At 46.2% G+C, this 19,764-nt stretch overlaps 1 protein-coding gene across 35 annotated transcripts in view; it reads left to right on the forward strand.

The window, feature by feature from the left end:
• Window positions 1-19,764, forward strand: part of RBFOX1 (RNA binding fox-1 homolog 1) — a 2,033,710-nt gene that overhangs the window by 1,846,191 nt on the left and 167,755 nt on the right. For 31 of the 35 annotated variants that reach the window (XM_072835692.1, XM_072835700.1, XM_072835693.1 and 28 more), the window contains one exon: window positions 11,041-11,283. In XM_072835692.1, coding sequence (XP_072691793.1) covers window positions 11,041-11,283 — 243 coding nt within the window. Of the gene's footprint in view, window positions 1-3,986; window positions 4,251-11,040; window positions 11,284-19,764 lie in introns of those variants that run through there. The other 4 variants (XM_072835718.1, XM_072835721.1, XM_072835711.1 and 1 more) reach the window with 4 other exon arrangements.

Genomic DNA, 19,764 nt, shown 5'->3' on the forward strand with positions numbered 1-19,764 from the left:
TGCCCTGAAGTGCTGGGTGAGTCAGAGCATGTCTTAGTACCAGTAAGGATAAAGGGAATAGCTTGGGAATTCATTTTTCACTCAACAAAACTGTTGAATGTGTACATGTGCATGCCACTGTTTGAAATGCTTGAGACAATAGTGATGAGAAAAACAGATAAGGTTCCTGTCCTCATTGAGCTTATAGTCTACTTGGAGACAGACCTTTAAAAATGTACAATATAAAAATATATATAATGTCAAAATCAAAATACACCAAATGTCAAAACTTTGACAAGGGTCTGAAAGGACAAGTCAAGGTCCTCTGTGAACCTGGGGCAATGGTGAGAAAGATGAGAAAATTTATCTTTTTCAGCGCTCTGAGATACACAGCTCTGAGATGGGCCCGACTCGTCCCTGTAAGGAACCTAAGGAACCAGTGCTGTTGGTTGGGATCTTCACTTGCTCCAGAGGCTGCTAATTTTTTAAGAGATGAGCACATTTCCCTTTAAAATATCACCTCATGAGCAACCATATCAAGGCCCCTGCCTTGCACTAAGTGCCATAAATATTTGATTGTCGCTAACTTTTAAGGAGTTGAGAAAAACAACCTCTACATTGCCTTCTGTGACTCCAAATGGAAAATCAGGAACATTTTGCAAACATGACACCTCGTCATTGCAAGCCTGCCACCCACTCGGCTGGTTTGTATTTCTGGGGCTGGTGTTTGTCAGCCACAGAACAATGGCTTCTGGCCTCTCTCTCTTACTTCCCTGTTGAGGCCGCAGAAGTGAAATAAAACAAATTGCTTTCACTTGAATCTGTGACATGGACCCTTGTTATCTTTGTTGTTTATTTGTTTTTGTGAGTTATGGCCTCGGAGCAATCTCAGAGTTCTTTGTTCAAGATGTGCTGGTCTGTAAGCTGATGTACTTAGGGAAACCAAAGTTTGTATGTTACCTAATTGAGGTCAGATTCAAACCCATCTCCAACTGCTTTAGAAAATAGAGCTTAGGAGTCTGACGGATTGGGCTAACCAGAACTTCCCAGTTATGTGAATATGAGGAAGTAACTCCACCTCCCTTAGAGGGGGAAAACCCAATAAAAGTATTGGGTTCTTGTTAGAAGAGGCAATGTAGACAAAGATCCTTTGTTGAGTTTTACATCCTCAGTCCTTAGAACAGTGACTGGTACATAGTGCTCAAGTAAACTTTTCTTATCATCCTCATCATCATCTCTATCTTCTTTATCATCACCATCACCACCATCACAATCATCATCATCATCTCCATCTTCAGTTTTGTATGGATTCAGTGGCAGGAGTGAATTCTTCATTAAGACCAGATTAGGTTCAAGTTTTGGTTCTGCTACTTAATTTATTAAATCCCATAGTAGGAAATACTTCTTCACTTGTTTCCAACCTCAGTTGTCTTATCTTTAAAAGGGAACATAGTGTCTATCTTAAGGGGCTGGTTGTGAGGATTAGAGTGCGTAGCACAGCAGCAAGTGCCTAGTGGGTGAGAACCTGACATACCTTTCCATGTGTGCTCCAGACAGTATACTTTGCTGGACAAGAAGGACTGCATCCCCCACAAGAGAAAATGTACTCATGGGACTTTGTAGATTAAAAAACACATTCCTATAGATTTTCTCCCTAAAGCATTCCAAGAGCCTCATTGAGAAGAAGAATACATATTATTGTTTATAAATAAGGAAATGGAGGCACATGAAGGTTGAATGACTTGCCAATAATCCTATCATTATACTCCTGACTTCTGAACATTTGACTTTGACTCGATAGCCACAGTACTAGTAAAAGGTTAAATGGTAACGAACGTTGGAAATTACTAGCGTAGTGTTTTTAATTTTACGTATTTTACTGCATTCCATAAAAGATTTTACATTGCAACCCAATTCACCCACATAAAAGTTTCATGAAACAATACTAACTCTTACCATTTTATTCCATTCCATTCTTCCCCAGCGTGGGATAGTTTATTTCATTTAAAGAATGTTGGCTTGATAATTCCCTACATGGATTTTATAGCCCAAGGGATCACACCTATAATTTGAAAAACGCAGAACACTTTCCCCCAGGACTGTGTGGTAGAATGACCTGGTAGCTCTAATGCCCACGCCTGCATCCCACCCTCGGAGATTCGAAGGCAGTGGGTCTGGGGTGGAGTCCCAAGGTCTATTTTTTTTTTTTTTAATAAGAATACTCCCAAGTGACTCTGATGGTCCACTGGCCAAGGAACAGTGTCCTATTGCATCTCCCTAATTATCACCCCCCTGAAATGCTTGTGTCTATCTGGTGGTTTGTTGGTTGGGGTTTTTTTGAATATTTTCTCCATCACTCTGCAGAACATACTTCACCAGGGAATTTATCTGCCTTCATCTCATCCCCCTTTCCCAGGTTGAAGGACAGAAGCTTGGCTTTGGAGTTATCTGTAAGCACGGTGAGCTTTGGGAGAGGAAAGGGCCTGATCCTCTGTGGTTACACAGCTCTGAGATGGGCCCGACTCGTCCCTGTAAGGAACCTACACGGGCTGCTTATTTTAATTCTGCATTAGATGTTTCCCAGGAGTGTGATTAGAAATGGAAATGGAAGGATGGCACAAATACTGTTGATCCAGATTTTCTTTCCAACCCTGGGGAGCTGGGAATTAAAAAAAAAAAAAAAAAAATCACCCAGGGGCTACCTGAACTAGCGACAGACCAGCAGGAAGGTTGAATTCTTCTAGGCAGCCTCTCCCGCCCTCACCCCCTCCTCTGTTATACAATTTAATTACACGTTTAATCACTTCAGAAACCCCATCCATTCCCTCCAGTGTAGCAAGATCTCTCCTCTTCTTAGCAAGGCGTCTCGGTGATAAGCAGCTGTCCACTGGAAGGGGTGGATGGGACTCTTGAAACTCTTCCCCCGGCGAGCAAGAAAGACATGGCCAAATAAAAACTGAAATTGTTTTGACATTTCACTCTGGTTGTTGTAGTTTTAATAATAAAGAAAGAACAAAGTATTTGTAGCTTTAAATAAAGAGGCAGCATTTGGCATTGATGCAGCATTTGGCATTGAAATCACTGGGGATTTTTTTGTACGCGGTTTTGTTGTTGCTCGTTTGAAAGAGAAGGGAAAAATGAGCTAAGAGGAGGAAAAGTTCAAGAAAAGGAGAAAGCAAGACCCCTGCACTTGTCCTTCATGGCATTGATCACCACTGCGATTTTGAGATCATCTGTGAGTTCCTTTCTTGAGAGCCTGCTGCCTGTCTTGACTACACAGTCCACAGGAACAAAGGTGGTCTTAAGTTTTGCCCACCGTGTGACTGAATGTGATGAATGAATCTGTTTATACAGCGCGTACTATAAGCCAAGCCCTGTGTGTGTGTGTGTGTTTTGTTCTGATTTGGTTTTTATTTTCATCCTCGCAATCACGCTGTGAAGTCGCTCCTCATGATCCCTACTAAACAGAAGCCGAAACTGGAGCCCAGAGCATCGCATCTACTTACCTGAGGTCACACAGCTAGTCTGCAAAGGAGCCGGGCTTCCAAATCTTCCAAACCAAAACCAGTTAGGGTGTTTTAAGATTACATTTACCAATTAACGATGCAGCGTCGTTATAAATTCATCCCCTGTGTTCTCAGGGCATCTCTTTAAATTTCCCCATCCCCATACTGCTGTCTCTGAGCTCTTTCTTCATCCTGCCTCCGTCTCTTCCCCTGCTACCCTCGGCACCCCCACCCCCTCTTAAAAATACAAAACAAAACAGGATAGTAAGCAAGCTCCCGGGTGGATTTCATAACTTTGCATACCATATATTTAGTTTAGTAATGATAAATTCCAGCTCCAGGCAATGCATAGGATAGCATTTCTAATGTTTTTTAAACAGCTATTAATGTAGGCGAGTGCTGTGTGTGTGTGTGTGTGTGTGTGTGTGTGTGTGTGTGTGGTGTTTCCTACCTCCTCTATATAATCATCTGCTCAGTGTGCACCCTGAAACTGAGAACAGGAGCCAGAGGAGGGGCGAGCCGTGATTGATGGGCCAGGCCTCGCTGGCGGAAAGAGTCCCATCTGGGGTTGGTTTTGGGAGCAGTCAGATGTTGAGGGGGAGGTCAGCCAGGCGGCCTCAGCTCCCCTCCCTCGACATCCACACGTTGCACCGAGCGCACACCCTCGCTCGTAACTGAGGCTCGCTTTGGGCAGATGCTCTGTGGTGTGGGGCTAGAGCAGCTGCTAAGTTTATGGAGGAGCAAGGAAGCAGGATGGTGCAGCAGGTATTTTTCCCGATTTTTATATTTCACGCGAAATTGTGATTTGAATGAAGCTGAAGCCTTTCCTCGCGTTAAGGCTCTGGTGCTCTCTGCGATCTGTGTACTCTGCTCCTTGAATACTGCGGGGTGGGGTTGGGGGGGGAGGAGAGGGTTTCAGCCAAGTGTGTGTGCATGTGTGTGTGTATGTGTGCGCGTGTCTGGGTGTGCGCGCGCGCGTGTGCTTTCTGCTTGATGTGTCTCACTGAGCTGGTCTCGGAACCAGCAGGTTAATGGTGTAATTTTGCATTTTCTTCTTTGTCTCTGTGCCTCCGGGGGCACGATACAGCTTAGCTCTTTCCACTCAGGCACTGGAGCCTTTCTCTGAATATGCGCAATTTCTTGCCAGAGAAGTAGAACAGACCACGCTACAAAACTCAAGTCAAGCAGTCAGCAAGATAGAAAATTGCAGGCAACCCAAGAAGGGAGGTTGTCCTCCAGGGGTCCCTGTTGGGGAAGGTCCCTGCCCCGCCCAGGAGGGGCTGCTTTTGTGTTTTGGGGGGGGCCATGTGGACAGAACCCCGGGTGTATCAGGGCCAGACAATCCCTGGGCATGGCTTCATTACAAGGACTGCATTTAGGCCGGAAGGGGTTTTTGGGGCCAGACACGGACAGGGGACAAATCAATTCCAGCAGCAGAAGGGGGACAGATGATGATTCAAGAAGTTGGACTACGAAAGCTGGGGAAACACACTCACGTACACAGGGAAAAAAAAAAAAAAAGGCTTCGTTATTTGAAAGTCCACCCTGGCAGCTCTGAGAGGCGCTTGCCCCCTCCCGTGAAAAGTCTGGGGTTCCGTCGAAAAGAACATCCCTGCTTCGTGCTTTGCCACGTAAAGACTATTTCTCAGTTGAAATGTGGTTTGCATTAGGTTTGGGGCCAAAATATTTTGCACAGTCTGATGGGCTGCCACCCTTTGTTCTCTTATTACTTTCTTAAAAAACTACTTTATTGAATAAACCACTTGGGGCAATGGATTGAGAGAAGGGAGATGCCTGGCTGGGTAGGAGTGGGGGGGCCCTCTCGTCGTCTCTCGGGCTCTGTCTCCTGAGCCCACCTCGGAGAGGAAACGGAAGGTGCAGGATGTTTCAGTGTCCGAAGCGATCGTCCCGTGTTGGAAGACTGCCTCTCCGAACGTCTGCATGCGGAAGACCCAGCACGCTATGCTAATAGATTACGGTGTTTGTCTTAAAATAGCAATAATATCCTGGCTATTTCATGCTTCAGTAAAATATTTAAATTGAAATGGCATTTTTTTTCCTTTGGTGACTCAGACTTGGTTGCATTTTAATAATCCTCTTGCTGTCGGTAACCGGAGTCTGAGCTACCCATTGGGGTGTCTCGGGTAATCATGGGGTCCCACATCATCTTGCCGATGTTGAGGTACTCCTCTGATTGAGGCTTGTGGTATGAGGACAAGGAAGTTTCCTCTACATTCCTAATAACTGTTCTCTATTTCAAGTCTCTATCCAGTTCTGCAGCGGCAAGAGTGGACGTGAAAACATAAGGTCTCTGCATTTTGAAAAAAAAAAAAAAAATTTGTGTATTTATCAGCAACCCAGGAAAGTCCGGGCACTGAACATCTGAAGTTAGGTCTGCAGATCTCTTGCAGCAGTTGCTCAGTGATGTGGGGGCTCTGTGCAAAGCAGAAACACCCTCCTCACCACCTTGGGACACCCACAAGCACCCTGACTCAGTAGATATCAGAATCCCTGTGATCATCCCACTTATTTAGGGAAAGGTGGGGGTTTGGCATTGGAGTAGAAGCAAGAAGGCAGCTTCTACAAATGAGGGAATGTCTAGCCAGAATGCTCCAAATAATTTTTGTCTGTCACTGTCACCTACGTGAAGTTGGCTTCAGCTCTCAACCAGGAGCCTGTGCACGTGCCCAAGATCTGCCCTGACCTGGAGTCCCAAAGGTGCCCTTAATGCAGATATATTTTTCCAGAAAATATCCTTGGGCCAAGCTAAGAATCCAGAAACATCACTAGGGAGGAAACAAAGACATCTCTGAAGCCATTTGAGGGTGAAAAATAATTCTATAGGAAATACAATGATCTTAATTAAATATTAGCTGTAATTAGCCCAAAGTGCAAATGTTGGGAATATTAATTAGGGTCTCTCTGGAACGGCTGTCAGTGTTAATAAGTAGCTGTGGGGGGTCCCACTAACATCTGTTTGAGGACTTTGGGAGCAGGAGTGCCATCCAGAGCCCCACGGACCTGAATGTACCTGTGGGCTCCGTGGTAACCATGGACACAATCCCTAGAGCTTGGTGCCCTGAGTTTGCCAAAACGGCCCAAGTTTGGTAGAGGTTGGTGGTTTGTCCCCAGTTGGCCCTTGCCTTTCCTAAGACAGCCTCAGAACCTTGTGAAGCTAGGCCCTGGGCTTGAGGTGGCACAGGTTTTCCAGGCTTCTGCTCTAACACGCACCAAGGGCTAGTCTGGCTAATGGAACACTGGTATTTCTGCATCAAGTACCCCAGCACCTGACTCCCCTCCCTGGTAGGGTGTAACACACCACCACATGGGTAGCGGGTCTTGAGGCCATGGTGTGTGCACAACTGAGAGAGGTTTCTTTACTTCAAAATGGGAACAGACCTTTCCACCAGGTGATAGTCTTGCCAGATGAGAGACGCCTGGGTGTCAGTTCAGCTCCTGGCTTCCCTAAGAGCTACCTGTTGCTGTGATTTTGCACAATCATTTCCTAGTTCTGGACTGCAGCAAAGCAACATGGGATGAAAAGCCAATGCATGCATAGTGGGGATCCTAGGTCTTGGCCCTACCAACGTTTGGGGATAGGTAATCCTGTGTGGTGGGCACTGTCCACGCATTGTAGGGTGTTTAGCACCATCCTTGGAGTCTCCCTGCTAGATATTCACAGCAACCCTTCACCCCACTAGTAACAACCAAAAGTGTCTACACACATTGTCAGATATCCCCAGGGGAGCAGTCACCTTGTATAAGAAGTACTGTAGCAAAGCCCCCAGCACAATGCCTGGCACCTTCCAGGCCTGAGAAGAAGGCCACATCACTTAGTGTGCCTTCTGAGCACTGGTGAGAGCACTCAAGCTCACATGAGCTTGCAAGCCTGAGGCTGTCACGGATCCTCCCCTCAGCAGCCCACTGTGTTGGGTCTAAAGCTTGTGTGTGTGCATGCATTGCTTACAGCGCACAGGTGCAGAGATGGAAAGCACATACAACCCGAAGAAGACTTTGACCCCTCCATTGGGCACCATCCCCGACACTGCCCATCCGCAAGTTCGGCTGAGCTTCCCTCCTTGGTTTAGGGAAGAATGCAACTACTGCCAACTTTATTTCCTGCCCAAACTATTTACGCACTGGTGGCTTCTTACATGACGTCTCCATATTTAGTGATAACTTTGCCACCTTGATTAAAATACTTTTTCTGCAAAATGGTTAAACAGTTTAGGTTTTGTGGGTCTCTCACAACTGCTCAACTCTGTCATTATAGCACGATGAGCAAGGCTGTGTCTCAATAAAAGCTTTATTTATAAACAACTAGTGGACCAGATTTGCCCCATGGGTCACTTGCCAACCCCCCTATGTCCTGTTGTGAGGTTAAGCTTCTCAGAGCCCAGAGTTTGTTATTCAGGTATGCATTCATTTAGCAAGTACTTGTAAATGCCCACTTTGCAGCTAGCATGCCGCGGGACACTGGAAATGGAATGGAGAACGCGACACAGTCCCCAGCCATGAGGACTCTCCCAGATAAATAAGCAGGCAGTGGCAGTGCTAGGAGTTATGTGACATGTGGCCACAGGCTACGATGGAGCATAGAGGACACAGAGTGGGCCTAGAGTCAAGGAAGCCTTGCTGGCAGACTTGGCCTGGGACCTGAAAGGACAATCAAGACTAGGAAGTAGAGAGGGTTTTTGAGGCAGAGAGGCAGTGAATGGGTAGACGTGATGGGTGTTGAGAGTACAGAGTGACTGTTGGCTTCCTGAGGGCAGGCCTCTCTCCTTGTGATGCAGAGAGCCCACATTCTAACAGAAATCCCTATGGGGGACAGGTCACTCTTCCTGAGATTGTTCTGCTGTGTGGAAAGGCCACATGGGCCTGTGTATCCCCATAAAAGTGCCTTCTGCTGGAGGTAGAGGAAGGAAAGCTGTTTCTCTGTGTGACCATCTCTCCGTTGTTGCTTATGGGATCATTTCACGCTCCCCTATGGGGCCACACCTGGAGTTTTCACAAGTCTGGCTTTTAATTCAAAGATGCTCCAGATCAAAGGTGGGGTCTACTGAAACAGACCTTCGGGCAGAGGTAGAATCTGACACAATGAATTTCCCTCTGGAGGGTTCTCAGGGTCCCAAAGCTTCTGGGGCTTCCCATTAGCCAGAAAGAAGTGGCCCCATGTGGAATTTGTGCACGGAGGGATATGTTCCTTGAGCAGCCCTGGAGAAGAGAGGATGCTAGTTGGCTGATAGACGGGAGAGGATGTTTTTGTTCTTACTGGTCCAGACTCTTTTGGTTGTAAGTAACAGAAAAAACTATCTTACGCAAAATGAGGCATTTACTGAGTCCTATAAGGAAAACAAACGGTGGTGCTATTAACTGCAGGTAATTCTGGATCCAAGGCCTCACATGATGTCACTGGGACTCAGTTGACCTGTTTCTCAATTTCTGGGCTCTGTTTCCCCCTGGGTTGGCTTGTGCCCTAGGTGGGTCCCTTTCAAGTGGCAGTTGCTGGCAGCTCCAGGGCTGCATTATTTTTACAGCTGCCAATCCCAGAGGAAAGAGGGCTTCTCCCCTAAGCTCCAGGGAAGCTCCAGGATTAAGCCTCCTTGGCATAACTGGAGGTTAACTCACTAGCTGGCTTAGGTGGATGGGCATGAGCACATGTCCCCAGGACTGTGACCACGGAACCCTATGATTAGCCAGGGTCATGTGACTGCGTCTGGAGGTCACCTGAGACAGGGCCTGGCCCCATCTGCACTCTGTGGGCTGAGAGTGGAAGTGTCTCCTAGAAGGAAACCGTGTTACTCCTGAAGAAAAGACCAATGCACACGAAGCAGCAACGGCAGTGAGTGTCCCCTGGGGCTTCCCGAGGATGGTCAGGGTTCACCTCCCACGGGCAGGGATCCAGCCACGCACAGACTCTGCACAGCCCCAAACGCGAGGAAAAGATGTTAGACAGAAAGCAAGCAATGGCTGTGCATTTCTGCTTCCAATGGCACAGACATTTGGAGACATTCGTCTGGGGGAGGAAAGGGCGTGATGGGAATGTTTTCACTTGTAAAATGTTTTAAACTTATCCTAAGCTTAGTTCTCTTCAAAGTGTCATCTTTAACATTCTAATTAAGGGCCCTTCTAAACAAATGCACAAGCGCTGCGCGCGCGGCTCCAAGAATAAACTTTATTTTATTTTTTTATTTTTTTGGTCCCTTCTCTGTCATAATGTTGCTGCACTCAGGTTGCTTTAGCTGGAGAGGCTCTCAAATGTTGGTGGCAAGGACCAAGGAGACGTGAGCTTTTCTGACATTTTTGCCCTGGTATCATTCTATGAGGGCTGAAGTCACATCTAATTGACCACAGACAATGGGAGAGGCAGCTATTTGGTGTGCTTAATTGCTATGCTTCTCTCTCTCTCTCTGACTGTGCAAAATCTCATTTCTTGAGACCATGAAAAATTTGGACCTCTGGGTTACAGTTTCTGGTGCAGTTTGCATATGTGCATGTGTGTGTGTGTGTGTGTGCAGGGTAGTAGAGTTAGGAGGGTACAGGTGGGGGAATAGAGAGAGATGGATGTTTCCTGAAATGGAAGCATTTGAATTCAGGGTTGTTTTTTTTTTTGCTTTTTTTTTTTTTTTTAATTCCTTTGACTTGACTGTAATGATCACACTGCATGTTTTGCCTAGGTTGCCTAGACTGGAAGGGTGAATTGTTACATAATACTCTGTGCTTATATATAAAAAAATAATAATAATAATAATAAGGCAGGGGGCAAGGGGAGGCATTGACTAATGAGGTTAAGGCCAGCATTTTGTAACGATACTTAAAATGGTGAACACAGAATCACAGAGTGCCATCTTTGTCCAAATTAGGTCTTGAATTTCCATTGGCTGCTTCATTATTGGCGCTGGGAACATTTACACACACACACACACACACACACACACACTGTGACCATTAAAGGGACCCCCCCCATCCTATTATGTGAGCCAAGTCACATAAAACTTTGATTAAATTCAAATGCTTAGATGAATTGTCTCTCCTCTCAAGAACACACACGTTCAATTTAATCTCTCTTGGCATTTTAAGTATCAAATCAAGGCTCTGCTGTCACTGGAGACAACTACATGCTCACATGTTCCAAAATGGGAATGAAATACGGAGGATCTGCCAGAGAAATCTAATCGGGCAGAGCGCAGGCCCTACCAGTCTTTGGCTATGGGGCTGGAAGGCTTGGGGGGAAAGTGAGGCCCCTTCCTAAGCCTCGGTTTCTGCATCTGTGCAATGGGTTATGCCTGTATCCATGCGGAGCACAGATACATTCCCCCTGGGGGCTGCTGAGGATGGAGTGGGACGCGTCCCAGTAGGGCTCCTGGCACAGTGGGGGCACCTGTGCACTTGTGCACCTGCACACCTGTGCACCTGTGCACCTGTGCAGCATTGAGGGAGTGCTCATCCTTGGGCCCTGGGGAAGGGGTCTGCTCACAGGGTTCTCATGCTCTCTCTCTCTCTCTCTCTCTCTCTCTCTCCCCCTATCCCCCTTTTGATTTTTTTTCCTTTTTAGGGTAATCAAGAAGCAGCAGCTGCCCCAGACACAATGGCTCAGCCTTACGCGTCGGCCCAGTTTGCACCCCCCCAGAACGGCATCCCCGCGGAGTACACGGCCCCTCACCCCCACCCCGCTCCGGAGTACACGGGCCAGACCACCGTCCCCGAGCACACGTTAAACCTGTACCCTCCCGCCCAGACACACTCGGAGCAGAGCGCCGCGGACACCAGCGCGCAGACCGTGTCCGGCACCGCCACAGTAAGTGGGTGTGGGCCCAGGTGGGTTGCGGTGGGGTGCACCCCACCCCACGGGGCTCCTGGGGCCTGGCAGCCCCCAAGCCCGCAAAGTCCACCTGCCTAGAGGCCTCTGCCCCGTTACCTGCTTAAATCCACACATCTCTCCCCAGCCACCTTTATTCTGAAAAGGGAAACTTTCAACTAAATGCTCTTGCTGTTGCCTTGCCTTCTCTGGAAGCGTGTTCTCTCTCGGTAGAATCATACATGATGTGATTTTGACAGCTTTGTGGAGGTGTAATTTGTATACCAGAAAATCACCTTTTTTTTTTTTTTTTTGGTGTACAATTCACTGATTTCTAATAGACTTGCAGACTTGTGCAACCCAAGGACATCATCTAATTTTGGAATATTTCCATCCTCCAGAAGGAAACCCCATGCCCCTTTGTAGCTCCTCCCCAGCCCAACACTTGTCCTCTTCAGCTTCTCCAGCTTTCTTCATTCCTTTGAGATCTACCTGTGCTGTTCTGTGTTTTGAGGGAGCCATAGGGTGAGCAAAGCCTGGGCTGCAAAGGGGCAGCACCAGAGAATTTTACAGGGTCACGGGATGTTCTGTATTTTGATGGTGGCTGTTTATACTACTTTGTACACCAAAAAGGGTCTATTTCATTGCATGTAAATGCTTTCAGTGGATTAAAAACAAGCAAACAAATGAAAAAGAAACATTTTATCACCATCATAAATTAAAAACTGGCACTGTTGGCTATTAATCAAAGATAAGCCTAAACAAAAATAATTATTAAAATTAAACACTTGCTCGTCTGTGCATGGCCTGAAATAACCATGCATACCACAAGATGTATATGTTCATTTGAGACGCCTTGTTCTGTGGAATTCTTTAGATGTCTGGGTACACCAAGCCTCTAGTCTAGAACATTTTGCAGTAGAAAGCACTCGTGCCTCTTTCTCCTGCCCCCAGGCCTCCGAAAAACCAGTATTTGTGAAGGAATTTCATGGTTTGCAGCAGGAGATTATTTCTGGGACCTCAAAGTAACCATTTACTGCTTTGCTACCTGGTACTTCATTTCGAGGTCGGGTTTGGAGATTTTTAAAAATAACATACATTCTAACATGGTCTACTGCCTATCTCCCCTTTTTTTTATTATGGCAAAATATCTATATGATATGGAATTTGCCATTTCGACCATTATTTTAATGTATATAACTCAGTAGGATTGAGAAATTCACAGTTCAATGCAACCATCACCATCTCTAGTTCCAGAACATTTTCATAGCCCCAAAAGGAAACCCCATACCCATTACAGAAACATTTCCCATTCCTACAAATGCACTTTCTATCTGTATGGATTTGCCCATTCTAGAATTTCTTAAAAATGGGATGACCTTTTGCAGCTGGCTTCTTTCACTTAACACAATGTTTTCAGGGTTTCTTCACACTGTAGCATGTATCACTACTTTGTTCCTTTTTATGACTGAATACTATTCCATCACATGGCTATGCCATTTATTTGTCCATCTATTCACTGACGGGCATTTGGGTTGTTTCCACCTCTGAGTTTTGTGAGTAGTGTTGCTCCTGCCTATTTATATCTGGCTGTTAAGACTTGGGAATAAGTCTATTAAACGGGTTTGCTGGTCTACCAGTTGTCTGTTATTGGCTGTGTTAACCTACAAGGTTGGTGTTTATTTGGTTTTAGTCATTTTGTGACAGTCAGTGTTGGTAGGGCTTCAGAAGGTTACTTTAGGACTGAAAATGACATATAATAATGTCTAATCAGACTTTATCTCTTAAGCCTCAGTATGTGCCATTTCTATTGACCTGCTGTGGAAGATTCATTTATTCATGCATATTTTTAAGCATCTGTTGTGGCCAGGACTTATTCTAGGCAATGTGGCTGAACTGAACAGAAATGATCCTTTCCCTCTTATGACTTAGTTTGAGAGTCAGAGAGTGAACATGTGTCAATCAAACAGCTGTATGAACACAAACTGTGATACATGCTCTCAAGGAAAAGGCAGACGCTGTGGAGGATTAAGAAGTGCGGGGGTACTGCCTGCAGATGAATAGTCTGGGACTCTTTCTTTAAGAAGATGATATTTAAGATGACAAGATAAACTTTCTAAGCAGAAGGAATACCAAGGTCAAGGTCCCAAGGTTGAAAAGATCTGGGATTGTTCAAAGAACTAAAGAGAGTCCAGTAATATGTCTGAGGCACATGAAGAAGGTCCGGGGGTACAGTGGCAAAGGATGAAATGGGAACAATGATGAGGGATCATATCCTGCAGGCCTCGTGGGTCTGGTAAGTGGGTGGAATTCCACATTAGGAACAAGAGGGAGCCATTGAAAAAGTTTAAGCTGGAAGAGTTAGAAAATGAAATTTTAAAAGGAAGGGTTAATGATGCGTACCTAAAAGGAAATCTTAATCCAGTTGTGATGCTCAACATTCTTCTCTCACAAAACAACAACAACAACAACTCTTTAGAGATCAACACAAATTTAAACAGGGTGTTGGGTGTCTGTGGTACCCAAGGCTCTGCAATGCCATGAAACGGTGAGCAGATATGCTTTATTTTCTTAGAGAGATTTTTGGTCTGCAAGAGAATATAAGGTATGTGTTCTGTTATTATTGTAATGTGATAAGCTCTCGTGCATGGATTTTTAAGGCTTTAGTGTATTTCGATGATGGAAGAAACACTTGCTGAGGGATGTGCCTCAACACCATAGTTGAGGGGATATACAGTTCATAGTCTTCTGGTTGCTGCTAGTAATAGAAAATTCAACAGTAAATGTATCAGCTTCTACAACAGTCTCAAAGGAGGGCTGACTTTAGACACAGCTTGGTGTGCAGAATACGCATGTCAGGTTCCAACAGGATCCATCTCTGGCTCTTCTTCCTCTCACTCACCTCCATTCTCTAGTTTTGTGTGATGGTCCCTGCAAATTCAGGCTCCTGATATCATGCCAGATGCCTAGGGAAAGACTCTTGGATTAGTCCCATGCAGACAAGCCCAGGGAACCACTCTCTCTCCAGGGTTTGCACGGTGTTGTATCTTTTCAGTGGCTGAGGCTGAGAGCCCTGGAGCCACTGAGGAGCCCCATATCCAAATGTAGAGACCAAGGGCAAGTTCCATCAGAGTCATTGACAATGTGCTCTGGATCTTCTCACTAAAGGTATTAAACAGCTAGAAACTGGTCAGAGCAAAGGGTAAGCCATTTGTATGGAGAGGCTTGAATAGATTTGCCAAGCATAGGGAATGGAGAGAAGGGGAGGCAGATTGCTGAAAAACTCACAGGCGGGCAAGGTTTGGAAGGCAAGGAGCTGCTGAGTGAGACGTGAATGGAGTCTCCAGACTGGAGGTTGAATGGGAAGAGTGTTGTCAGGGCAGCCTGACAGGTGTAACCCCAGAAGACATTATCAAAGCAGGCATCGCTGGAGACAGGGAGAAGGCAGTACACCTAGAGTGTTGGGGAGAGATGCCAGGGGGCCAGGACTTGAGACACAAGTGGGAATGGTTGGGGTTGGATGCACTACTGCCATCATAAACACTTGCAGTCAAGAGAGAGAGAGAGAAAAGATAGTGACCGAGGAGCGTAAGAGTCCAGAGGAAGCAGTTTGCACAAGAAGGGATTTGGGTTCCTATTTTATGCCAAGGAGAAGGCACCCATAGGAGCAGGTGGAGGGACAGGGATTGATGATTCAGGAGAGAAGATGACTAGGGGTGTATACCCAGAGCACGTAGTCTAAGAAAGGAGAAGCAATATTTTATTTTTTTTACAGCTTTATTACTATGTAATTGATGTACAATAACCCATGTGTATTTAGTGTGTACAATTTGGTGAGAGTTGACCCATGAACAGATGCTGTAACCAACATACCCATCACCCCCAAAGATTTCTCATAGCCCTCTACAGTCTTTCCTCCCTGCCCTCTACCTCAGTCTCTGGGTGGAAGGGGGCTGCTCCACAGATTTGCTTCTTTCACTATAGCTTAGTTTTTAGTTTCTAGAATTTTACAGTTACAAAACCAAACATTATGTATTCTTTTCACCTGGCTTCTTTCCCTCAGCATCATTGCTTTTAGGTTCACCTGACTTGTTCAACAAATCAGTAGTTCACTTCTTTTCATTGCCAGATAGGAAACTATTGAGTAGATGTGCCACAATTTGTTGATCTGTTTACTCGTGGGTGGGCATTTGGGTTGTTTTGAGCTTTTGGCCACTACAAATAAGGCTCCTATGAAATTTGGGGGACATTTCAGTTTTGAAGCAGAAGAAAAGGGTCTTGGCCCATTTGGGTGGTTGTAGCAGAATCCCACAGACTGGCTCACAAATAGCAGAACTGTGTTGCTCACAGATCTGGAGGCTGTAAGTCGCATGAGGGCCCCTTCCTGGCTATTAGCTGGTGCTTTCTCACTGTGTCCCCACATGGCAGGAAAGGCAAGGGAGCATTCTGGGTCTTTTTTTATAGGAACACTAATCCCATTCATGAGGTCTCCTGCCCATGACCCCAACACCCCCAATGCCCCCCACCTCCTAACACCATCACTGGGGCTTTAGGATTCCAGCATGGGGATGGGGGGAGGCACAAACATCCAGACCACAGCAAGAAGGAGGAGTGAATGAATGTGTGAGGAGACAGAAATCTCAAAGTCAGGAAATATTGTGAGGAGCTCCTTCTCTGTTGCCTTCATGTTCTCAGTGATGGGGTCACCATCATCAGCTGACAGAGAGGAGCAGAGGGGTTTGGGAGCAGTAGAATGATTTCTGAAATTGGACAAACATGCCAGGAATCTGGCTCAGATGATTCCTAAAGGTATTTGAGGGGTAATGAGTGCCTCTCTGAGCTGGGACAGTGTGAATTTGTAGAGCGTTGTTTAGCCAGCCCCTTTGTCTTCTCCAGTGACACTTGGGTGACACTTGCCATCCCAGGAAGTTTCAAAGGAAGGGGAACCATTCTAAACTGAAGCAGGGGGCTAGCATGACATCGGGAAGGGTGCAAGAATGTAGAAGAAGCCATCTTGTTTCCTCCTACGAATGCTTCCAGGCGTATGCTTTTCTCTCTTGGCCAAGAAGGAAGGTGCTTCTTCTGTCCATGACCTACTTTCCAGTTGTACTTTCCTGACCTGACCGAGCAGAACATGGTCTATGACAAGTGTGCTTCCAACTGTCTCTGCATCCTCATGCATTTAACCAAGCAGACCTTCCCTTCGCTCCAGGTTCTACATTAACCCAAGGAAGGAATTTAACTTCCAAGTGGGTCAGACCCATGTTGTCCCCACCCTGGAATGCATGCCCCTCTATTAGCACGCCTGCTACTCTGCATCGGGTAGTGTTGTGCCTGGAGTTACCCTAATCGTCCTTCGTGCACGGTTCTTACTGCCAGTGTGAGGGCACTGTCGAGGACATCATTTCTTTGAGAAACTGAGTAGTTTTGGGTATGAGAACACATCCATCCATCTGGTAGGCTCCAAGAACATCTAATATATGCACATGATTTAACACAAAGTGCAGAATCTGTAAAAGGGAAGCGGGATGCACCCAGAGCTCCCAACCAGAGCTGAGCAAAGTACAGACAGTGAAGACTTACCAGATCATGATTTCCAGTCCCCAAGGGCTGAGATGAGTCCCTGCAGGACATGTTTTTGCTGGGTGTCTATTCACTGTAGGCCTCCAAACACATCATGGATCACTGTGTTGACAGAGCCAATACTGTGGTATATTAGCTACCGCTCCTGACAAGGTATTTTACTCTTGACATATTATAATTAGAGATTTGCAAGTAGTGAATTCTCCGTGTATCTCCAATAGCAACTTAACTTCTATTTTTAACACCTCTGCAGTCTGTTTAAAAGTCTCCCACCAGCTCCGGGATCTGATGGGAGAAAGAATGTGGGTCCTGAAGCTAGGTCTCCGAGCTCTGGACTCTGTTGACAGGGACAGGAGCTGCTTAAAGAGCTGAGGCCCTGACCTTCAGCTGCTTCCAACTAAAGACTCAACGGGGTCTCCAGATTTCCTTAATACCTTTAAGAAGTGAAGAGCTTGGTGGGTGATGACTTCCTGTTCTCATCCCCTTTAAATATTGGCTCTGAGGTGTGGAGGAGAAAGCTCAGTGCATTGCTTTTTGTTCATTAGTGGCTTCTGTTGATATTATTATATTAAATAATTTTTAATTATTAAATTATAAATTATTATTATATCATATTCAAGCAATTCAGGTTTGTGGTTAAGAAAGCCTCCCTTTAGAAGAGGGTATACAATGAAAACCAAAATTCCTTATTGCCCACAAGCCCAGTTCTTCATCTCCTTGCCAGAAATAACAGTTACCAATTCCTTAGATTTCTTTCCAGAAATGTTTTGTGCCAATGGGAGCATATGCCCGTGTCTTGGTCCATTTGGGCTGCTGTAACAAAAATACTACAAACTGGGTGGCTTATAAACAGCAGACATATATTTCTCACGGTTCTGGGGCTGACGAGTCCAAGAGCATGGCGCTGGCCTTGTGTAGTGAGGGTCCACTTTCTGCTATGTCCTCACAGGTGGAAGGAGAAGAGGGGCTCTCTGGGGCTTCTTTTTTTTTTAATTTTATTTATTTATTCATAAGAGATACAAGAGAGGCAGAAACACAGGCAGAGGGAGAAGCAGGCTCCCTGCAGGGATCCTGATGTGGGACTTGATCCCGGGACCTCTGGATCACGCCCTGAGCCGAAGGCAGATGCTCAACTACTGAGCCACTCAGGTGTCTCTCTGGGGCTTCTTTATGGGGGATCCACCTTTATGCCTAATCACCTCCCAAATGTCCCATCTCCCAATATCATCACCTTAGCGGGGTTGGATTTCCACATGGGAGTTTTGGGGGACACAGACACTCAGTCTATAGCAGCCTCCTTGTCTACTTCTCTGTGTGCATGTGTGTATTTCTCTCTCTGTCTCTCTCTAAATCAAATCTCTGTGTCTCTAATTCCTCTTCCCAAAAGAACAGAATCGAAATCTCCTGAGCACCCATGTTGACACCTTATGTATCTGGGAGATCATTCTGCATCACACTTTGAGATCCAGCTCATTCTTTTTCACGTTTGCCTGCAGTCTACATGCCGAGGTGCCTGCTGGTGACACTGAGGTTGTTTCTGGGGTTTATCTTGCGATGTTTTTATTCCCAATCAGGCTGTTGTGAACAGCGGGGCACAGAGATTGCTGCCCACCCCTGGGAGTCTCTGTGTGATTGGTTAAAAGGCACATGGAGATAAAATGTAGAGGCTGTTCAGTGACCCCACAGAGAGCAAATCTGCACGCCCACAGACTACCTGCGAAGGCCTGCTGCCCGCCCCCTTGCTCAACACAGTGTGCCACCTAGCTCTCGGCTCACGGCCATTCTGCCTGCATGTGCTTGGCCATGGCTTCCCCCTCTCTCTAACAAGAGAATATAATTTGAGAGTTGTCTGCTGTCGGGGAAAAGAGAGAGAAGGTGTGTTGCCATTGGTTGAGGGTCCACAGACCCTGATGAGTACCGTGCATACCTCGTTGTTTTGTCTCCACATCAAACCCCTTAAAGGATATCAGTACTCCCATTTTACATTGGGGAAACTGAGGCGCAAAGAGGCTAAATACGTTGTAAGTTTGGGAGAGTCATGAGTGGCAGCAGGGAGAGCCTCACCCGGGTCTGCCTCATGTCAAAGCCTGACCTCTGTCCTCAATCTCCAGGGTATCCCCTACGAGGTCTCCTGGCTGGTAGTGTAGGTGACTAGTGCCCAAGGCCAGGGTGAACAATCTAGAATTCTCTGGCTTCTTCAGCCCTGCTCTCCAATTTAAAGGAGCAGGTCAAGAAGAGCCTGGTCTCCAGAATTGTTGGGATTGGACCTTCTGCTCCACCATTTGGGCTGGAGCAGTTGACCTCTCTGGTCTTCATATCCCTGCCGTTCCCTCCCTCTTCCCTTCTCAACAAGCCTCAGAGCTGCATCAGAGAACACCACAGAGTTCCTCTCCCTGGGGGAGGACTTCGGCCTCACCTGCTCACATCTAAAGTTTCGTGAAATCACTGAGGGCTGCCTGTCTGAAAAATAGGCTGAGTAGCCGCATCGAGACAGGAAACAGGGAATATCAATCTCAAAAATAATAGTCTTTTCTCAGTTGAATGTCTGACTGTGTCCTAAGCACTTTTCACGCACAATCTCAAGTTATCTTGACTTTCTATCACCAAAAAAAAGAGGTATTTACGAGGCATTATTATTCTCATATGAAGCATTATATAAGGAATTTACTGAAGATCAATGTAGCTAACAGGGAGGAGCCAGAGGTCCCAATCAGGTATGTCAGACTCAAGACCAAAATTAATGAGGTCTCGAAGCCTAGAAGGCATCCCCAGGCATGGCCAGGTGCTCGAGCCAAGCTTCTCTGCATAGATTGTAACACAGACAGGAATGGGCATCACCCACCCCACCCTGGGGAGGGCCCCCACAGACCCAAGCATGTGCAATATTACAGGCTTAGC

The sequence above is a fragment of the Canis lupus genome, chromosome 8, assembly GCF_048164855.1.
Source record: "Canis lupus baileyi chromosome 8, mCanLup2.hap1, whole genome shotgun sequence".
In the NCBI taxonomy this organism is placed as follows: Eukaryota; Metazoa; Chordata; class Mammalia; order Carnivora; family Canidae; genus Canis; species Canis lupus.